The 22,662-nt window shown below is 33.8% G+C and overlaps 7 protein-coding genes across 7 annotated transcripts; 5 read left to right on the top strand and 2 right to left on the bottom strand.

Annotated features, from left to right (window-relative positions):
• Positions 1-134: 134 nt before the first annotated feature.
• On the top strand, positions 135-4,133 carry DFA_04895 (uncharacterized protein; the record flags this gene model as incomplete). Its single annotated transcript, XM_004360559.1, has 4 exons — positions 135-219; positions 309-1,619; positions 1,688-3,028; positions 3,109-4,133. 4 exons carry the CDS (start codon positions 135-137, stop codon positions 4,131-4,133), a joined length of 3,762 nt encoding a protein of 1,253 aa, XP_004360616.1.
• A 567-nt stretch (positions 4,134-4,700) lies between these two features.
• Positions 4,701-7,445, top strand: DFA_04896 (uncharacterized protein; the record flags this gene model as incomplete). Its single annotated transcript, XM_004360560.1, has 6 exons — positions 4,701-4,757; positions 5,085-5,142; positions 5,211-5,322; positions 5,510-5,657; positions 5,970-6,819; positions 6,898-7,445. The coding sequence occupies 6 exons, from the start codon at positions 4,701-4,703 to the stop codon at positions 7,443-7,445; spliced, it is 1,773 nt and encodes a 590-aa protein (XP_004360617.1).
• A 276-nt stretch (positions 7,446-7,721) lies between these two features.
• Positions 7,722-9,228, bottom strand: DFA_04897 (uncharacterized protein; the record flags this gene model as incomplete). The annotated part of the gene is made up of 4 exons (XM_004360561.1): positions 7,722-7,922; positions 8,138-8,848; positions 8,883-8,939; positions 9,034-9,228. The coding sequence occupies 4 exons, from the start codon at positions 9,226-9,228 to the stop codon at positions 7,722-7,724; spliced, it is 1,164 nt and encodes a 387-aa protein (XP_004360618.1).
• A 102-nt stretch (positions 9,229-9,330) lies between these two features.
• On the top strand, positions 9,331-14,087 carry DFA_04898 (uncharacterized protein; the record flags this gene model as incomplete). The annotated part of the gene is made up of 9 exons (XM_004360562.1): positions 9,331-9,340; positions 9,750-9,885; positions 10,081-10,179; positions 10,401-10,775; positions 10,864-10,929; positions 11,006-11,083; positions 11,394-11,710; positions 11,774-13,114; positions 13,201-14,087. 9 exons carry the CDS (start codon positions 9,331-9,333, stop codon positions 14,085-14,087), a joined length of 3,309 nt encoding a protein of 1,102 aa, XP_004360619.1.
• Positions 14,088-14,246: 159 nt separating this feature from the next.
• DFA_04899 (uncharacterized protein) lies at positions 14,247-15,663 on the top strand (the record flags this gene model as incomplete). Its single annotated transcript, XM_004360563.1, has 2 exons — positions 14,247-14,396; positions 14,533-15,663. 2 exons carry the CDS (start codon positions 14,247-14,249, stop codon positions 15,661-15,663), a joined length of 1,281 nt encoding a protein of 426 aa, XP_004360620.1.
• A 148-nt stretch (positions 15,664-15,811) lies between these two features.
• On the bottom strand, positions 15,812-17,734 carry DFA_04900 (uncharacterized protein; the record flags this gene model as incomplete). The annotated part of the gene is made up of 1 exon (XM_004360564.1): positions 15,812-17,734. The coding sequence occupies one exon, from the start codon at positions 17,732-17,734 to the stop codon at positions 15,812-15,814; it is 1,923 nt and encodes a 640-aa protein (XP_004360621.1).
• Positions 17,735-18,356: 622 nt separating this feature from the next.
• Positions 18,357-22,346, top strand: DFA_04901 (uncharacterized protein; the record flags this gene model as incomplete). Its single annotated transcript, XM_004360565.1, has 5 exons — positions 18,357-20,659; positions 21,099-21,177; positions 21,269-22,041; positions 22,109-22,141; positions 22,340-22,346. The coding sequence occupies 5 exons, from the start codon at positions 18,357-18,359 to the stop codon at positions 22,344-22,346; spliced, it is 3,195 nt and encodes a 1,064-aa protein (XP_004360622.1).
• Positions 22,347-22,662: the final 316 nt, after the last annotated feature.

A 22,662-nucleotide genomic window follows, 5' to 3' on the forward strand; every position in this document is an offset into this window, starting at 1 on the left:
ACTTTTTACTTCTGCTACGTTGCACTTTACTTTTCCCAATTTCCAAGAGTTTATTGATTTTAAACTATAGTCATCACAGAGAAGAGAGTGACAGATGATTGTTTAGTCATATAGATCATTGGTCATAAAGAGATATGGATACAACTGATTTAACAACATTACATCAAAACATTAGTTCACTTTATCAAGCTACAAATGATTATAGTGAAGTATTAAAGAGTATGTATAGAAATGATAGACATTGATAGATAGATAATAGTGTATGACTAACATTTGATTTACTTTTACTTTTACTTCTTTGTTTGCAGATGGATACTATAATAATAGTTTCTATCAGAATGCTGTCAATACATTCTCTGATAATCATCCTCTAAGTGATTACAGTCAAGAGTTGTTGTCATTGATGGACTCTGCATTCAGTGATTGGAGAAGTAACCAACAACCAAACTTTGATAGAGCCAAGCAATATGTAGATAGAGTAGCTATGGCATCCAAGAGTAGACATGGCACCACTGATGTCGGTCAACTTGTCAATGACAAGGTTGAACAATTCGACATCCCATTAATTAACATTCAACTATCATTTAATAGTTTATTACAATGTATTACAAATATTCATATAAATGCTTCTCAAAAGTTACATCAATCTATCCCTCCGACCCCTACTCCTTCTACTCCTTTGGTTAAACCATCATCATCATCGTCTCAAATTGGGTTTAATAAACCATCACCAATGTTACCTACTAGACAACCTCAACTACCCCAACAACTATCTCAACCAGCACCACCAATTAATAGAAAGTCATTACCACCAAACCAAGTAGGTCTCCAACAGCCACTACGACCACAATCACAAGCACCACAATTAACATCAAGAGCACCTCCACCAACACTGAATAATTCAATTGTTAGACCAAACGATCCCAATGCAACAACAACCAAAGGTGATTTAAAAAAGAAGGATGGACCTGGGTGTTGGAGTTTAAAAAAGCCTGGACAAGGTGATGATCTATCCAACAAACCATCAGTACCTCAATTAAACAATGATATCAGTAGACCACCACCACCTCGTCCTGCGCCATCAGCACCAACAACATCAAATGCCACTCCTCCTCCACGACCACCACCAAGTGTAAATAGATTATCAAACCAATTTAGTCAACAACAAATACAAGACAATAATGGTGGTGATGCACCAGCACCTCCACCACCAACAAGACAAAGATCTTACACTCAAGGTAATGTTGGTGGATCTTCTTCTTCTTCTTCTTCCTCTTCTCCATTTCAACTTCCTCCATCCCCACCTTCAAGAACAACACCTCCTCCATCAACCAATGATTCTTCACCACCACAACCACAACCACTATCATCAATGTCAAGACCAAGACCATTGTCATCTCAATTCTCACAACCTCCTGTACAACAACAACAACAACCACTCCAACCAAGACCTCAACCTTTACAACAACAACAACAACAAAATAATAATAATATTCCAATCAGAAATAACAACAATAGTGTGATAAGACCAAATATGACTTTAAAGTCATCTTCAACAGCATTACCAACTTATGTATCATTACAAGAATTACAAAATAATTTAGAAAAACATAGACAATGTAAGTAGAAAAACAAATAATTTAAATTTTAATATATTAATTATTTATTTATTTAATTTTTTTATTAGTATGGGATAATAGAAAATGGAAGATAGTTAGAAAATATGAAAAGAGTGTAAGAATGATTGCTGAAGAAGTTAAAACGATAGAACCTGGAAATTTAATGTTTAAACTTACCATGTCAGTACCAGCCACTACAATGATTCAAACGGTTAGATCTTCGTCGTACGAGTTGGTAGATGTAAACTCTAATTTACTATCAACAGCTAAAATCATTGAAACTGGTTCGGGTCATCAAGTCTATCGAATTGAATATCAACTTTCTCCCTCTATTACACATGTCAAAGCTGTTTATACAACAGAGGTGGACAATTATTCGCTAGATATGGTTGAAGATACTCAAAATGACCAATCTTATGTCCCCGAATCATTGGATCCCCAATCCTTGGAATACACCAATACATTGGAGAGTCGTGACCCAGTCATATTCGATACACCAGAATTCAAACAATTTATTGATCGAGAACAACTGAATCGCAAGCAATTGCAAGATGGATCATATGAAAGTGACCTATGTTTTATGTATCGTGTGTCATTGTGGATCTATGCCAATATTCAATACGATGCTTCGTTTAATGGTGCCAAACCTCTAGAGACTGTTGCTCGTGGTAGAGGTGATTGTGGATCACATACCAATCTATTTGCTGCTATTGCTCGGTATCATGGTATTCCAGCAAGAACGGTTGTATGTCGATCCAACACAAACAAGAGTACAGCTTGGGGAACCTATCATGTAAAAAATCAATTCTACCTTTCTGGAATTGGATGGATACCCTATGACGGTGCCTACAAGGATGGCAACCCATTTCACAAGAGAGCATTTGGCAAAGATTCTTGTGATTGGATGATTCTACATAATAATTATATTTACGGATACGAAGATTTACATGATCAAAAATCATCATTCTTTTGTCAACTTGCTTGGACAATATTTGGTGGTAATGGTACTTGGAAAGATTATAAATCAACACCATCTCATAGAATTGAACCAATTGATCCTCCTCCCAATACATCTTCACCTACTCCATCTAGATTTTTATCAACACCAACACCATCAACAACAATATCAAAACCATTTTCGTCTCAACCTTTAAAACCAAATGTTATTAATAATCAAAATAATAATAATAATGGTGGTGGTGGTGGTGGTGGAACAAAAATTAAGATTTCTCCTTTTGGTGGTATATCTGGAAATATTTTAAGAAATGTTGTTTCAAATTCAAATAATAATAATACTAACAGTAATAATAATAGTAGTAGTGGTAATTCATTATCAAAATATAAAACAAATTTACCACAATATATATCACTTGATGAACTAAGAAATAATCTAGAGAAACAAAGACAATGTAAGTAGATTCAATATATCCATGCATATGTCTTATATATCATTTATTAATCTCACTTTTTTTTTTTTTTTTTTTTCTAGTATGGGATAATAAGAGATGGAAGATTATAAGAAAATATGTAAAGAGTTGTAGAATTACAATGGAATATGGTAGATCATTTGCAAGTGGACAAGTTGGTAAATGGACATTCTATATGCCTGTACCAACATCATCGATGATTCAAACGGTCAGAGCAGCTTCGTATGACTTGGTAGATGAACATTCAAATATTATCGGATCGAGTGAGGTGGTAGAGGCAATCGAATCAAAACATCAAGTATACAAGGCCACCTATGAGCCAAGAGTCAATGAAAAGGCTGCTTCGGCCATCTCATCAATCTACACAATCGAAGTTGATTGCTATGAATTGGAGATTCAAGAGATTACAGATGCAAACGATCATTCCTACGTACCAGAACAACTGGATCCTCAAGAACGTGAAAACTCGCTACAAAGCCAAGGCAAGGTAATATTCGATACTGCAGAGTTTAACGAGTTTATCAATAATGAGAAACTGTATCGTATGACATTGCAAGACGGTACTCAAGAGAGTGACCATTGTCTAATGTATCGTGTTTCCCTTTGGGTATTTGCAAACATTACCTATGAATCTGGGTGTGGAGGACAAACCCCTCTAGAAACTTACAAGAACAAAAAAGGTGATTGTGGATCGCATTCCAACCTCTTTGCAGCGATTGGACGATACCACAGTATTCCAACTAGAATCTTGGTTTGTCGTTCAAACAGTAACCAACAAACAGATTGGGCTACACTACATATAAAGACACAGTTTTACTTACCATCTATAGGTTGGGTACCCTATGATGGTGCATACAAAGATAGAGGAGCATTCCACAAAAAAGCGTTTGGCAATGAAGAATCCAAATGGATCGCTTTCCACCACAACCCCATCAGAGGACATGCAGGCAAGTCAAACCAACAAGGAATTAGTTATCAAAGCTGTTCATTTGAATATAGTTATAGCAGCTCTCAAGGAGGCTCACGACCTACTGACGTTTCAAATTCAGTGTCTCACCACATTGAAGATATCACAGGCCCTATTTAAACTAAAACTCAATGATAAGTGAAATGTGTAACATCATCTTTTTTTTTGTCACGTGAAATAAAGTGTTAATTTGTATATTTACAGATAGATCTTAAGAGGGGAGGGAACCTCCCTTGCTTTTTTTTATTGCTTAGGTCTCGTTCCATTTCAAACTACCCGACTTTTTGCCCCCAAAATTGAAGGTGGGTGTGAAAAGAGGTGTCGTGGCTGGCGATTCTTTTCGTTGATCTCATTGGGTGAGGGTTGCATCATATGACAGAGACGACTCTTATTATGGAAGCATGGGGTTCGACAATAAAAATCAACAGTTGATTTTTCGAATCGATCAAAGATCAGCTGATTCAACCCTTTTTTTAACCCATCTGTCTGACTCTTTAAGAAAGACTCCAAAACCGTGATAGAGCCGTTCTTTTTTTTTGTTTTGCAGCATGAACTTGAAACCATCAACCTACAATTTCAACAAAGTAGTATCTATCTCTGCTGGTGCAGCCCCCCGCTATGCAACAAGATGTTGAGATGATGGATTATGACAATTAATTAATTAATAATATATGGGCATCCATCATAATGAAACTAGCCATCCATCCATCCCCGTTACAACCTTCCATCGCACTACCATTGGTGGTGAAATTAGCACTTACTTTTTCATTATGCTTCTCTAACCATTAACCTTTTGTTTTTGTTTTTGTTTGTTATTTTATTTTAATTTATTTATCTGTTTGATCAAACAATCAGCAAAGACCCTCCCTCCTGTACAGACCGAGTATATAATTCGTTTTATTGTTTATACTACACCCACTTACTCACTCACTCAACTTCACAATCTACTCTTTCCATTCTCCAAGAGTTCAACACACACACACATCTCACTCTCTCACTTTTACAAAGAAAGTATATTTTTGTTGCAGGGGCTAGCACCCACACCCACCAATCAAATCAAATTATATCAAGGTTAAATCACCATCATCAATCATCAATCACCGTTGTCTTGGCTATAAAATAAAAAAAGGTAAGATTTGAGTTATTATAAATAAGGATTGTGTTAGAGAATTGTTCAGACAGGCAGAAAAAGAATAGATAGACTCTCAACAGACGGTGATGGACAAAGAGTTTCAGTTATTGGGGTTCCATTATGTCACCTGTTTCCTACTACTGATGGTCACATCCGCCCGCCAGAATTAATTGATTTGTTTAAAACATTTGTTATTTATTTATTTATTAATTTATTTATTTGATTGTACCCCGTTTATATTATACTTTTAGGAAACCAATTTAGAAAAAAAGATGGTAGATAAAATAATAGGACACTATGGCATGATGACCCAAAAAATAGTAAAAATAATCATTGTATATTTAATAACTTTAACATTATATAGTAGTAGCAGTAATAATAATAATAATAATCATGGTTTCATGGTTCAGGCAGCATTCAATAACGACACCAACAACAATAATAATAATATAACATCACCATCACAGTACACATATCAAGACACTATTGTATATTTCAATTCTACTCAAACTGTAGGTATATATACGTCACCCTCTCTATTTACTCGTGTTTACGGAAAAAAAGAAAACCGTTACATCTTTATTATAATCGATGGGCGGATGGACAAGTCGTCTATTTTTGTCACACGGTTTCAGGTGACAGGAAAAAAAAAAAACAAAAACTCGACGACAAGTCAGAAAGAAATGAGATCAATGTTGGGTTCCAAAAATAACCTTGATCTTCCATCCTTTCCCTTTCATTATACCCTATCATCTCATCTTTAAATTTAAATATAATATCAATTATTAATATTTTAATATTTATTTTTAATTATTTTTTTGTAGATTTCAAATTCTATAACAATATTTAATTGTAGTGTATATATTAATGGAGGAACTATATTTGAAGATGGAGGATTTGTCCAGGTTGAATCATCAGTGGTATATGTTAGAACTTTTCCATTTTTCTTTTCACCTGATCAATGGAGTATGGTAGATTCTCCGATGGAGTTTGGTGTCGTTGGCAATGGTATCCTGGATCTACCCATCTTTGTGTTAAACAATGATTTTTTCAGTGTTGTTAAAAACGTACCATCCATCTCTGCCTCTAAAGCCACCTTTATACAAGTGTATGATGATATTGCACCTCATCTCTTGCAAGGTGTGTCGCTGACGATCAACGACAGGGCTAAATTACAATTCCTCCAAAGTGGAAGAAAACCAAAAAACTTGGTCATTTCCAACGCCACCATTCACATCAACTCGTCAACATCCGAGTTTAACATCGAGACCAACGTCTATTTCAAGTCGGGTTCAATTTATCTCGCTGATAATACAACTCTAGAAATATCACCAAATGGTCATTTATATTTACAAGACAATAGTTTGATACAAGGAAGTGGTTCAACCAATAATAATAATAATAATAATCGAGCAACCATACATTTATTAAAAGGAAAAATATCAAATTATAATAATTTATCAACAGAGTTGACAGCAACACCAGCATCAATAGTATCAAATATACATATAACTGGAAATGGTGTTATATCAGCTGGAACCAATCAATTAATTTTAAATAATACTATAGTTGGATCATTTGATAAACCATCAAACCTTACAATTGAAAGTGATTTACAACTTGAAAATAATTCAATCATTTATATTTTTATTTCAAATACAACCAATTCAATTTGTATGTTGACAATATCAAAATCAAAAGAATTTGTGAATAATTATTAATAATTCATAATTAATATTTAAATTTGTTTAGATAATATATCAAAAACATCAAGTATAACAACAAAAGATAATTCAATGATTAGGGTAAATGTAAATATAGAATCATTGACTGAAAAATATTCTGCCAATGTTATTCAATTTTATGGTGATGATGATCAAAATAATAATAATAATAATAATGGAAAACAAATAGATTTAGAAGGAGGAGATGAAATTAATTTTGATTTGGATAATGTTCAAGTTTACGATATATCAGATGGACAACAAAAACAATGTCTTTTTGACTTGGATATTACTTCAAACAATACACTTAGAGTTTCATATAGACACAACTCTTACAATTGTGAAAGTGATGGCGGTATTAGTACTGGATCTATCACGGCACTGGTCATTGGATGTGTAGTACTATTTGTATCGGTACTAGCCATTATCATATTCAAATACCGTCGGGCTAGAATTACAGTCATGTTTAGAAGTTCATCAATCGACGAGGAAAATGGTGGTATTGCCATGACCAGATCTGTCAGTACTCTAAGATTATTTATTGGTGGAAAATTAAAAGAAGTGGATGAATATTAAATATTAAATATTAAATATTAAATATTAAATATTAAATATTAAATAGAAAAGACAAAGAAATAATTAAATTAAATTAAATTAAATTATCCATATTTTATTTAGAAAACACGATCGATACACACACACATATATATATATATATCGATATAAATATACATTTATAAAACATATTTAGCGAAATTGTAATAATATTATAATAAATAAATAAATTAATAATATGATCATCTCAACTTGATCAAAAACTGATTATACTACAAAAAAAAATGATTATGATTATTAATTATTGTTGTTGTTTAGTTTTGAACCAAATAATTTAGTTAAAAAAGAGGTAGTTGATTTTGTTTGTTTTGGAGGATTGATTAAATCATTTAGATAATTTACAATTTGATCTTTGTTTGTTGCTACTTTTGCAAATTTAATGGCATCTTGTAAATCATCTGTTGTTAGTTCTGTATCATCATTATCGATAATACTGATCTTGAATTGTAAAAAAAAGTTGATTTGGTTTGATGATTATTATTATTGTTTTTATATTTGATGTTTCCAAATGGACCATTTGAATGTTCGATGATATATTTGACAACAGGTAAATGATTATTCATAATAGATAATCTTAATCCATTGCGACCACATTTACAATTCTTATTGGTTTCCAAGTATTCAATGATTTCCAAACTACCTGAAAAACATACTCTATCTATTATCTTTGTTCTGTATCGATATGAAAGCGAGTTAAAGTCAATGTGACTTGTCACCTTTAAAAATGTATCCATATTGGTATTGGTTTGAAGAAAGTTGGTGAATCCAATTGATATAAATTTCAGTGCCGATGGGAATGGTTGATAACAATTTGTTGCAAATTGTTGTCTATAACCAATAAGATTATAGTATCTATTTGATACCCAGAAATCAAAATAGTTACTATCCAATCGTAATGACATTAATCCTAACGTTTGATGAATTATTCTAACTTGATCAAATATATTATTCCTTATAACCATTGATCTAAATACTGTTAATATATTATTATTATTATTATTATTATTATTACTATCATTATTATTATTAATATTTTGATTATTTTGATTATTATTTTTTTGATTTTTAATATTTAAATTAAAATCAATAGTTGCAAATGTATCAAATATATGACCATCTCTTTGAATAAATGAATAATAATTTAATATATTATGTTCAAAAGCTTGAAGGTTTGGATCCAAGATTGAAGATGCCTCGAAATACTCTACACCAAGAGATTGAGCCAATTGGAGGGCCGTTTCAAGTGGTACAGCTCTTTTATCAACCAAGTCATTCTTTGTACCAACAACAACAAACAATGTCCTTTCACCAGAACAAGCCAACAATTCCAACTGTTCATGCCATGATCTCACAGATCCAAATGACTCTTTACTTGTAATATCATATACAAATGAATACCATTGTAGATCCTTTTACTATTCTTGAAGTTGTTTCTTTGGCTCCTACTGATGTATACTAAATAAAATCAAATCAATTATGTATTAATTAATAAGAATATGAGATGATATCATCTTTATTCTATCTTTCATCTTTCTTCTTTAGTACCTACCAACACTTCATTGATACATCTAACTAATATACCTATATTAATGTTATTTGGAGTATTATTTGATTTCAATTCAATTCTACCATGACCATTTACGTAGTCTTGACCTTGAGATACATCTAGTAGTGATCGGATGAGACTCTTCTTGCCTGCTTGTGGGTCACCTGCAAACAATATCTTGAGTGTTGATATTATCATAGCTCCTCTCTTTTTGTTGTTTTGTCTATCTATCTATCTATCTATCACTTTTATCTTTCTGCTCTCCTCTCTCTCTCTCTCTCAGAGGGACAAGATGTAATGATGTCTTTTGGTGAGTATAGATATATCTAGATATAGATTCATTCTAAAATGAGCAACCCAAAACCAAATTAATAATAATAATAATAATAAATATTTGTATTTATATCTTTCTCCTACAGCAGTATCTCAAAGTGATCAAAGATGATATTCAATTCAATGGTCGATTCATTGATGTTGCTCTTTCAGATGTATCCAATCACAGCCTTTTAGTTAGATTCAATAATAAAATTAAATTCATGATGGTCAACCAGTTCCATTTCATCTATAGATATATCTGTTCGGAATATCCGAATTTGTGTGCTTTGCGTTGGGGACTCAAGATATTTTTTGCGATAAGTATCTGATACAAAGTCTATAAATATTGTTGATGATGTTCATCATACCCAAGTTTATTTATCTAACTGTTATATTTTAATGAGAGAGAGATAGAGAGAGACATCAACATACAGATAGTTGCTTACATGGATCACTCATTCCATCCTATTTTAATATTACTAGCAGTAGTTTCATTACTATGTGGTACAACGTTATCACAAACATTGAACCAAGAAGAAGGTATGTACATTAAAAAACTTGAAGTTCATATATTGTGTGTGTATTAATATTTTTTTGTACTTTGGAACACTCAGCTGATTCTACCACACTAATCTCGCAGTATGTATGATGATATTTAGAGATAGATAGAATAAATAAATTGTTCTAACGATTACTACTATTACTATTCACTCTTGTACACGTATAATTATAAAGACAATATGGATTATTTGTACCACCAGCGACGATATGCCAATCACAGTACTATGTATGCTCCCTTAACGTGACAGATGGACAGTACCATCTTACTGAAATGTATGATATTATCATTAATGATATTCAGATCAACAACAACAACAGCAAGCAAGCACAAGCATCATGTTCATATTAATAATATATATATTATTTGTTTCTTTTCTTTCCTTTCTTATTCTTCTTCTTCTTTTTAGTACATTGGGGTTGAATTCGATTGATTATACTCCTGTTGGAATGCCCAATCAACTTTATTTAAATCTTCCCGAATTGACTTCATTTAGGCTTATTCAAAATGTTGGTCGAGAGGTAGCCAATGTTTCTCTCAATCTTTTAGAATCCCTCAAAACGCTTAAACAATTGCAAACGATAGTGATAGAGAACGACCCAACCATCAACTATGTGCCTCCAGACTTTACTGATTTCCCAAGGTTGTCCCTGTTCAGTTTGAGTTGTCCAGGCTTGACGTCTCTTCCCTCGAATCTTCTCAACAATTCGGCAGTGGCTACACTTGCCATTTTGAGACCAGTCCTATCGCTGGTCATTAGTCCCTCCCTCTACCTCCCCCAACTAGCTTCTTTTAGAATCTCTTTAAATTGCACTGGTCCATCACATTCCATCAATTTTACACCAAAATCATTTCCTCTGTTATCAACAGTGTAAGTGTCAATCAAACTATACAAGATAGAATGGCAATATTAATATTAACACACTTTGATATCCATATATATATTTTTATATATATAGTAATATTTTTACAGTTGAAAATGCAAACATTACAGTACATTTTAATTTAATTCGTCAATCCTCCATGTATGGTTATTAATCACCGGTCGTGTGCTGTTGTGGTTGCTTGTTTACTAATATATTTTTATTATTATTATTTTAGAACTTGTATGGGTGCCAGCCCATGGAACCAGGGTCAATGTCACTTACGTATTGGAAATGCATCTGTTATTACAAGTTTGTATGTAGAGTTATATTAATTAGCGATTGATCGATCAATCGATTACTAATTTATATATTATTTTATTATTCCTATGATAGAGGATTGGCAGGAACCAGTTCTTCATTTTGGCCTGCCCCTATTACAAGTACTACTTATCAATCACTATCATTCCTGGCGTTGGAGAATATGGGGTTAACCAATTTCCCAATTGTTGGACCTTATCCACCTTTATTGTCTATTTTGTAAGCATATATATATATTCCCTCTCAGCTGAACAAAACAAGAATATATTTTTTGACTAATATATATATATCTCTAATATTTAAAGAAACCTAAGATACAATCATCTTTTATCGATTCCATCGATACCACAAAGTTTGAGACAATTAGATTTGGATGGTAATAATTTAACAACATTGAATGTTACAATGGTTGGTGCTCACACTGGATTGGAAGTTTTGAGAGTTTCAAACAATACACAATTCATTGGTCCAATCACCGAGGACTATTGTGCACATCAACTCAATGTTCTTTATACTCTTGTCGAGTCATTACCAGATTGTTTTTGGTGCTACATCAATGCATCAAATGTCGGTCCTTATGTCCTGACCTCTTTAACATTCCCATCCAAGTTTTTTTGTAATGGTATGTAATATTTTTATATATTAAATTATTTATTTATTTTATTTGATTATTTTTTTACTATAGTTACAATTGAAAATGCTAATAATATTGTAACAAATAATGGAAAGTACACTTTGATAGGCAAAAACCTTGGTTGGGGTTATGAGGATGGGACTTTTGATTATTTACTTACAAAGGTGGTTGCAAATAGTAAACTAGATATTGCCTTTAGCGGTATATCAAACGTTCCCACCAATTTTACATTGAATTTGTTGCCATTTGACCCAGAGCCACAAACGCAGATTACAGTTGTAGAGGGTGGGGTTGGGATATCCTCTTTATCCCTCCAAACATTTATCAACGAAACCGGTTCTGAATCGTCCATTCTCTTAAAAGGCACTTTTAATAACTACTTTGTTCATTATGGAAGAGTTGGCTCTCGCAACTGCAGCTTTTTGGTGTTTAGCCCTCCAAACGAACAGATGTGCATCATGTTTGATCTGTCACCCGGTACTCATACCCTCACCTTTTACAACGATTATTACAGCACATCGGCGGTGTTTCAAGTGGCCTCTTTTCCAAAAATCGATTCAATCACACCATTGCCTGCCGCGATTGGATCAGTGATTACATTGTCTGGTAATTTTGGACCATCAGTAACACCCATCACCGTTAAATTTTACAGTGCAACAATATTCGTTTCAGATTGTCTAATTGTTTCATTTGCACCGTCGACCATTGCCTGTCAAGTAAATTCACCATTGGTAGACCAAATAGCAGTCGCAGTCTCGGACGGCACCAATACTGGTTCAATACTAGTCTCTAACCAACTTATTTGTCAACAATCAACCAACGATTGTTATGGAAACGGTATTTGTGGTGTTGACGGTATATGTGTTTGTAATAGCGATGGTTATTATAATAATTGTTCAAAACCATATCCAATCATATCATCTGCCAGTTACAACTCTACAACCAACAACATAATTAGTATCAATGGTGATTTTGGACCATCTATATCATCATTTGAAATTGTATCAGTCAAAATTAATAATACTTACGATTGTTCGGTCGACTATAAATCACAATCATTAATCATTTGTACCTTGACCAACCAACCAAATTATGGATTATCATCAGTTCAATTACAACTTGATTCATTGAATACTAGTGCAAGGAATATTTTATATCTTCGTAGGCCTGGAAATGGAGGTAATAATGGTACAACAACAACAACAACAACAACAGGAGGAGGAGGATCAACAACAGGTTCAACAACTTCCACCTCGGGTGGATCAACAGACACACCACAACAATTATGTATCCAACAAACATCGAATTGTTATGGTCATGGTAAATGTGATGTAAACGGAATATGTCAATGTGATAAGGATTACAATCCAGTTGATAATTGTTTTACAAAGTGTATGTTATCTAAAAAAAAAAAAAAAACAATTATTTAATTAAAAAGTAATATTAATTATTAATTTATTTTTATTTAATTTATTTAGTTATCAATACAACTATTACACCAAATACAACAGATCCAACGGTATCATTTGATATTGATGGAATTGATTTCCAATTTGAAGTTGTATCCATTCAAGAATTGGATTTTGATAGTAATGTTGTCAGAGAATTATTTATTTCAAATTATACTTGGATTGTCAATGCTGCAACTAATAATATGACAACAACTGTTGATTATCAATTAAATACAACTTTATCTTCTTCAATCCTATTCCGATTAGTCAATGTATTATCAACGATATCATTCTCGACACAAGCAAGAGATATTCAATTTGGAGATCAACAACTTCACATCAATCCAAATTCGATAAAGTTGGCAATCAATATTACAAATTGGCAATATTCATCAAATTTAGCAACACTCAGGGTTGTATTCAGAACAATCATCATCAACAATCAATCTGTAGAATTTGATTGCAATCAAAAAGAGATTGAGCCATTGTCCTATGATTCATTATCATCATTGCAGTATCTCAGAGTGATCAAAGATGATATTCAATTCAATGGTCGATTCATTGATGTTGCTCTTTCAGATGGCCGACCAACCTATTCACAAACACAACTCATTTCAATGACACAATCAACCGATATTCAGGAACAATCGATTGCACTGATTGGTATCAACTTGCCACAATGTCAATCATGTGTTCTCGATCCTGATTTCTCACCATTATTAATCGACAAGAGTAATGATAGTGGATGTGACGGCGGTAGCCAATCGAATAACTGGAGAATCATCGTTGGATGTGTTGTTGGTGGAGTTGGTGCTGTCGCTATTACAGCAGCTGCGATCATCGCCGTCAAAAAGACACAAGCCAAGATTAGATTCAACAAACAGATGCATATGAAACTTCAAGCAATGAATTAGGTTACAGCGTATCATCACAGATATTCCTTTTAAACGAATCCTGATTACAATTGAAATAAAAATAAAAGAAAGAATCATGTGACCTGAGCAAACAAACCCAAAATAATCATACTATTAATAAATATTTATATTTGTATTTATTATTATTTTAGGTGTGAAATGCGAAATGATCATCAACCTATTAAAGTCTTTGTTATAGGGTCTACTCTGTTTGACAAGTCATCCTTAATATCAAATATCTTTCTCCTACCCTACGTAACTCGTAAAGATGACGATGTGTTAACATTCTCAGATATAGCTCCTGAAAATGTATTGTATGATAAATCAATCGATCTGATCAATATCAAGTGCGTAGGTATATTATTAGTAGACTCTATATATATATATAGATGATATAGATAGCTGTTTACTAATATTTATAAATTGATTTTATAAATATATTTAGTATCTTCGAATGGTTCCAAAGTGTAATATAAAGGTGATTATATATGATGTATCAAACAAAGAATCATTTGAAAAAGTAAAAGAGTATAAAGAGATTATTGATGCTATGGAAGACATTGATAGTAAAGCATCGACTATATTGGTTGCAATGAACTGTCATCTAAACGACAGCAATGGTAGAGTTGTATCTTCTAGTACTGGTCGTGGATTGGCACAGTATCTCAATATTGCTTATTACGAACATGATACTGATACTGCTAAATCTATAAGAGAATCATTCAATGAAATTATTTACAAACAATTCAATATTACCTATATCAACAACAACAACAACAACAATCCACTCCCAAATTTTAAAACAATTAATTTAAATGTTATTAAACCTCTGGCCCTTTCTCTTCCTCTTCATATTCCTCCTCCCCAACCTCATCCTCTTCAACTTGATCAATCAATATTACAAAGAGTATTTAAATCAAAAGTAATAATGAAAGAAATATTTAATCAAGTACAAGAAATACACAAGAGAATAGGTAGATGTTCAAACAAACTAAGTTGTAATGATGAGGAGTTTTGGTGTTCATCTCCATATCTTGTACCATTGGTAGAGTATAGAGAGAGACATGGATTTAAACCTCTAATATTTAGAAGACATACATTTGGATTTGGAGTATTCCTTAGAAATCAATCATCCAATTTTGTTTTGGTACGTAATAGTTTTGTACCAATCTATACAATGACTGAAAGAGAGAAAAAAGAGACAATCAATGATGCCTGTATAGGTGGTAATGTTGCAGTGGTAGAATATCTTCACAAGAAACTTGGATATCATTGGTCAGTAAAGGGGTTCCTATTCTCGATAGCATTCAATCATTTAGAAGTCACCAAATACATTGTAGCAAATTCGATTAGAAAAAAGGAGTATATACCAACCTCCTCTTCTGCACCAATGGTGGAACAGCCCTTTACTTTGACAGATGCAATCATCAAGCTTGCATTACAAGCATGTGATGACTTTTCACCAGACCGACAACAACATTATCAGTTCATTACCAATTACTATAAAACCAAAGCCAACCTTTCATTTATGGATAGATTATCTCAAACTTTATTTTCAAGTGATCGTCCCAATTAATCACTATAAACTCTGTACATAGTTTGTATATATATATAAAATATAAAATATAATATTTAAAAATATATAATAATTAGATTTATTTAAAAAAATGATTTAATTTTATTAATTTAATATTACTTGTAGACTTAGTTAATAATAGTCCTTCTCATTCACTTAATCCTTGTAGAGAGAGCAACGTTCTCCTCATTTCTTCCACCTTTTTAGTTTCCTCTGGATGTTGAATGAGATAAGTGTCAAGAGCAGATTGCATAATGACTAGTTCTTCGGCAGTAGTGACATGATATTTTTCATTTGATGCCATTACAAACTTGTCACATGGATCACCATTGAACAACTTGTCAAAGAATTTGCCGATATCATGGAATACTGATTTAACCGATTCCCAAAACATCTTGACTACACCAATGATGATTAGAGCTGCCGTTAAAATAAGACATACTGGACCAGACCAAGAAGTAGCAGTCATAAATGTTAGGACAAGTACACCAAATTCAAGGGCAAATTCTACTACACTGACTGCTAGCATTCCCCAATCTTGGTTTTGTATGGCTGTTACCATGTCATAAACTGTAAAGGCCATACTGACTACGACTAAAACCGCTGTGACATATTTTACAATCCACCCAAGCTTGTAGTATTTGGCAAACTTGGAAGTTTTGCCAGTAGAGACTGCTTGACGAACTGGAGGGTATTGAGGGGTCATTAAACTTTTCACCTTTTGACCAATCCAAAGATAGGCATTGTATCCAGTTCTAGAGGCTTCAACAATCGATGTTATGGCATCGACACCTGATACAGCAGCGTTGACCCAAGCCATAACCTTTTCGGCTGTTGATGCCTTGTCGTATGATTTGAACCCAGCATAGATACTAGCAGCACTACAGAGAATGAATATACCACAGACTGCACGATACATTTTTTGGTCTTTCCAAAACTCTACAAAAGTAGGGTCGTTATCCAAAAAGATACCAGTTTTCTTTCGGATTTGAACCAAGAATCTAGCACTGTCAAATGTTAGAACGTGTTGAGCACTAATACCCGCTGGCGCCGTACCATCGAAATATAACCGATAAAGAGCTCTTGATATTTGAAGTGACATGGATGCAACGGTACCTTTGAACATATCTTTTGCCTTGGTCATAGTGGTGTACCATTCATGATCCTTGTTGGCCAATATCTTTTTAATGGATTTTTTGGTCACTTGAGTAAAGAGACGATGGACCTTTGGTGAATTCTTGATGGCGAGAGGACCGATAAGAGCGAATAGCAGCGAGTAGTATTCGTTGATGACGGTGGACGAAAGGTTGAATGAAGGATCGACGATATCCAACTTGGCTTTAAGTTCGGTAAACTTTTTATTGTCATCAAATTTGGTAGTATCATCCAATTTACCTTTGACCTGATCGAATAGACCTTCTACCCAAGTTGATTTGTAAGTGTCTGCCAAAAGATAGGTTTGGATCTTTGGAACCATCGTATCCGAGTTGAACATGTATGGAAGAAAACTTGGACATTTTACAGCAGTGGCTATAAACGTTAATCTCATCAGGATGTTTGTAATGGGTTTAGAGCATTGAAGTTGTTTAAATTCTTTTTCAACAATATCACCTTTGACTCTACTTGGTGTTTTGGTGTCTTTGTTTTGTTGAAAGATCGATGCGAGTAACCATAAGTTGGCGTACTTTGTGAGTTCGGCCGAATACCCAGTATCGACAAACGTTGCGAGAATGTCAGCACTAAGAGTTGGTTTGGTAGTGTCCAATGCCTTCAAACCTTTTTCATCGAGATGATACAAAATAATATTCATCAAATAAGAGTCTGCCTCTGCTTTGACAATATCATTTTTAGTGGTTACACTGGTTGTTGCATCTGTCGTAGATGTAACTGTTGTAAGAGCTATGAAAGCTTCAGCTGTCAATGTAGATACATCAGTTGTTGCATAGGTACTATATTTTGATGATATTTGTGTTTTTCTCCATGTTTTAAAATCATCAATGAATGATGTTGTTGTTGTTGTTGTTGTAGAAGGATCAACTGTTACTGGATCTGGTGTTGTAGTTGTTGACATTATTTTTTATACTATAATTTATTTAGAAATAAATACAAAAATAATAAATAATAAATACTCTTTCTAAATTTTTGAAACCAACCAAGGAAGGATATACTTAATTGCCTTTCTTGATTTGATCAAAATTAAAATATCTCTACCAAACCAATTGGAAGCCTTCCAGTTTTCGTTGACCCTTTTCAGAGTACCCCCCACTCAGTTGCTCACGAGGATCATTTGAGATTTTTACCAACTGCTTGACAATTAATGAATGCCCATCACTTGTACACGTGGGGTTAATTAATTGAACCGACAGACACACCGACCGATATTTATTTCATTGCTTTAAAACCATTGCTCGCACCATTTTGGTGCTATAGCTTGTAAAGTGGCACCCGACACTTTTCCCAAACCAACCGGTTTTTTTGCAACCTCTGAAAGATCGTCTTTGTTTCTAAATAAGGGAGGTTTAGATATCTTTGTACAACTTCAACTTGGCAAACGATAACAACATTGATGTCTCCTACTCACCTAAGGAAGAGCAATGAAGCTGCTGTTAAATCAAATACTAGTATTATCATCATACCATTTTATTTGTAAAGAAGAATAGTAAAGAAGAGAAGTCAACTTCATATTTATCACAATGGCAGCACCACACGAAATAGTAACAACATTCCAAAATTGGAGAAGGAATAAATTAACACAAGAACACCCAGAGTTTGCAACGATGGATAACAGTGTGTTGACAGTACCAAAGTTCTTGGCATTATCTACATTTGATCCAGATACGCAAATCGATATTGTAAAGACTAGAGCTGAACAATATTTTATCGATCTTGTCACCTATCATGTTGGCGACCTTGGTTTGAAAGCTCTCACAATGACCAAACCAACTTTGAATGCAGACTTGGTAGCACTTATTCAAGACCCAGCCATCACTCAATTCTTTACAGAGTATTCTCCACTTTGGTTATTACAGGCTATCTATCATCACGAGGTTGGACCTTACAAATCAGATATCAAAGGTGGATCGGTGGAAGATGAGATGTTTGCAATTAATCGTGGCAATATATTCATTCGTATCACTATGATGTTGTATCATATTGCACTCAAAGAATTGGTTCCCGAACTACTGCCATACATCTATTGGAGTGATCTCAATGTCTTTCAACAACGTGTCAGAGTCTATTTTAACAACGCAGACAATACTAGAAATTGGATGATCAAAGCTATTCAGTGTCAAGATGCTAGTGTCAGTAGAGAGCCACGGTTCTTTAATGCATACCTTTTCAACGAACTCAAAACCAAGCTAGACCTTTTACAACCAAATAATCGTCTTTCCAATGATTTACTTGGAGTGTACATGTACTCGTTGCTCTCTTACTATGCCACCAAGAATCTCATCAACTCTCCAGTCAATAGAAGAATCATTATTCGTTCAAATGAAATTATTCTACAAAGAATAACGTCTAATCCAGCCAACACGAATAACCCAACTATCGCAACTGCAATGTCTGCACTTGCATGTGACTTGCCAACATTTATCGGAAAAATGTCTACTCTTGTCGCAAAGATGTCTTTGGAAGTTCCTTTTGAACAAGTTGTTCCAACTGACAGTACCTTTCAATCTTCTGCAACACCATTTGACAAACAGTCCCTCGCCACCACTGAATTCTCAGCACTCCAAGATGATGCCGCCTTTATCAGGTTTGCCAACGCTATCTTTTGTGCTTGTCATGTTGGTGTGTTGGCCTATGGCATTCTCAATGGTCAAAACCAAGTCGATATCATCAAATATGATCCATCTCTAGTTTATGTAGGTGAAGGTTTATTCATCTATAAATATGCCGATGGTATTGACCAAGGACGTGTATTTACAGTGATGGGTGACTTTCTTAGAAAGTTAACCAATGAAATGGCCAAAGATGCCACCGATGTATTCTCTGCCTACCAAAACTTTATTCCAAACCTCGTCCTTAGAAAAACCAATCAACATATCATGCGTCTAGTTCCATCACTCTACATTCTCACTCGAGACCAACAGGCACATGTACTTTTTACAAAGTCGTCAGATGAAATATTGGATTGGTCCGAACTCGTCATTGACTTGCACATTATGGATGAAAATGAAATAGATAATTGTGTTCCAGGTCTATTTACAGTACTCAAAAAGGCGTCATGTGCCGGTCCATCAACTGCTCTCATTCTAGGTGTTGGTCTGTACGGTCTGTCTGTTTGCTCTAGAGTATTCCCACAATTGGAAATGACATTTAAACTCTACAAAAAGGCACTCTTGACCAACTCTACTGCACCCGATCCAATCGACCAGTTTATCGATTCAGTAGACGAAGACCTCAGAATCAATTATGACAATGACCAATTCGATCACAGTGGATGGGAGAGTTACCACGAATCATTAGACCCAATCATTCAAAAGGGATTAGACATCTTGATTGAAACTGAAAATGATCACCTCAATGACATGTTTAAATTACTTGGAGAGATGGAAAAGAGAGCCATTGAATTGGAATACAACAAGGTTAGAACTCAAATTGTAACGGTTGCCAATCACGTTAGTTCTGTCACTTCAGGAGCTTTTACCAGAATAGAAGGATCACAAACCAATGTGGTTGTTTCTAGACCAAGTAAAATCATTGCCATGGTTCAATTCTTTTCCGGTGTTTTGAACAATCCAAATGGTGGAGTTAGTGTTGATGTAACATCTGCACTCAACAATCAGATTATGACAAATGGTGGTATGAACAGTTATCCATGGCCTACTGGCACTTCAATTAGTCATTGTAGAGATTTAATGGATGGTTTTTCTATTACCCAAGAAATTGTTCAACCTGGAACCCATCAATATGAAATTAGAGCAAGAATAAGAGCTGGTGCTGGTACTGCCAATATTAATGCTCCAGGTGTAGTTTTATTCATTGTTCCATTGTAAAAATAAAATTAATTATTATAATACAAATGGAATTATTCCTTAGTTTAATATTTATTTTTTTTAATCATTTTTACTACCTCTCAATTTCTTTTAGGGCGGATGATCATTATGGTGTCACGTGTTATGAAACTGCCTTTTCATACCAGAAAATATCGGTTGCCAAAAATGGTTGCACGTGGAATCCAACCATGGTGCCTTTTGAAATAGAAGGGATCACCACCCCCCTTATCCATTTTGGAGATTTTTTTCGTTGACCATCAAAAATTGGGCAAGTTACAAAAACGTTGGCTGCAAAGGAATGGACGAAAAAATCTCTGTCCGATGAGCCATCATAACCATGGATAGTTATTATAGTAAATTAATTTGTTAGTTGCTTTGGTTGAACACACAAATAAAAGTAAAATAAATAATAATGGCAACATTAGTTTTTAATAGTAGAGTAGATGGTTATGAATTAAATTATAGAAGTGATGGTAATGTTACCTATACAAAGAATGGAGCATTATTATGGACTGTAAGTACTCTAAATAAACAGATTAATCAGCTGATTAATAAATACTAACTGCGATGATCATGTACATTCACTTATCTTATCTATCTTTTAGCAACAATGGATGTCTACTTGGTCAGATTATTTAATGTTTAAAACTAGTGATGGTAGAGTTTGTTTAGTATCTTATATGGATGCTAATGGCTTTATTAGTGGTGATATACTTACAGATACTGGATTTACTCCTTTACTTCGTTCATTGATTGATCAAAACTTGGACTTTCAATACTTTACAGAGTTTTCCAATAAGAAGGATGTGATCGTTGCCATGAATAAAAATGGTGGTCGTAAATACTACACCATAGATATTCAAGGTGCAACACTCACAGAATTTACTCCATGTTGTGGAACCACTTCAGAATTGTACAAAAAGTTTATGGATTTGGAAAAGAGACTTTCCAAGATTGAGACATCCAAAGTTACCACTCAAGTCGTCAAAGTCAATGCCCATGGCAATCCAGTCTCATCTGCAGATTGGCAACCAATTAATGGATCACAAGCCCAGATTGTCATTAGTCGTCCAAGTAAAGTGGTTGCCGTCGTTCAATATCACTCTAGTGTCAATTATAATTCCAATGGTACTGTTAGTATCGATGTAACGTCTGCCATCAATGGAAATATTATGACAAATGGTGGACTCAACAGTGAACAGTGGCCAGTTGGTGTATCAATGAGTCAATGCAGAGATTGGACCAATGGTGTCTCTGTCACCTCTGATACACTTCAACCAGGTTTCTATCAATACGACATTAGAGCTAGATTAAGATTCGCCGCTGGCAATGTGGGTTCATGTAATGGTCCAGCTGCTTTAATCTTTATTATGCCATTGTAAAATAAATAAATAATAATTATTTAATTAATCAATTTAAAACAAATATTATTTATTTATTTAAAGTTTTCTTGACATAAACGCACATTGTATTCTAACGTATGTTGGCAGTATAGGTCTTCTGGAGTGTTGGTGGCTATAAGGCATGCTTGAAAGTTTGACCTGGCTTGCTCTAAACATTGGCGTCGGGTAGTTGCATTGACATGCAGACAAATCATTGAAATGATTACCATTACAAAAAGGAGTGATAATAATTTGTTCATTTTGGATAATGTTGGTTGAATTGTTTGTTTGTAGTTTTTAATTCTTCTAGGGTTTCTCTCCGAGACTTGAATAACAACATATATGTTGGTTGTTGTTATTTGGTGTAATTGTATACTACTTTATATCTAGAACTCAGTATGAAAACTGCTTAGTTTTTAAAACCAACAAACACCAAACTAAAATCTAGTACTATCTTTCGATATCTATTACACGTGTAATAATGTTGGTTCATGTAATGTAATGGTCCAGTTGTTTTAATCTTTATATATATGGCCATTAAAGTAAAACAAATGATTTTAATTAATTTAATTTATACAAATATTATTTATTATTAATTTCTTTTTTTTTATACATTT

This window comes from Cavenderia fasciculata (genome assembly GCF_000203815.1).
Source record: "Cavenderia fasciculata unplaced genomic scaffold Scf_Dfasci-G-o-80e12.f1-5, whole genome shotgun sequence".
Classification (NCBI taxonomy): domain Eukaryota; phylum Evosea; class Eumycetozoa; order Acytosteliales; family Cavenderiaceae; genus Cavenderia; species Cavenderia fasciculata.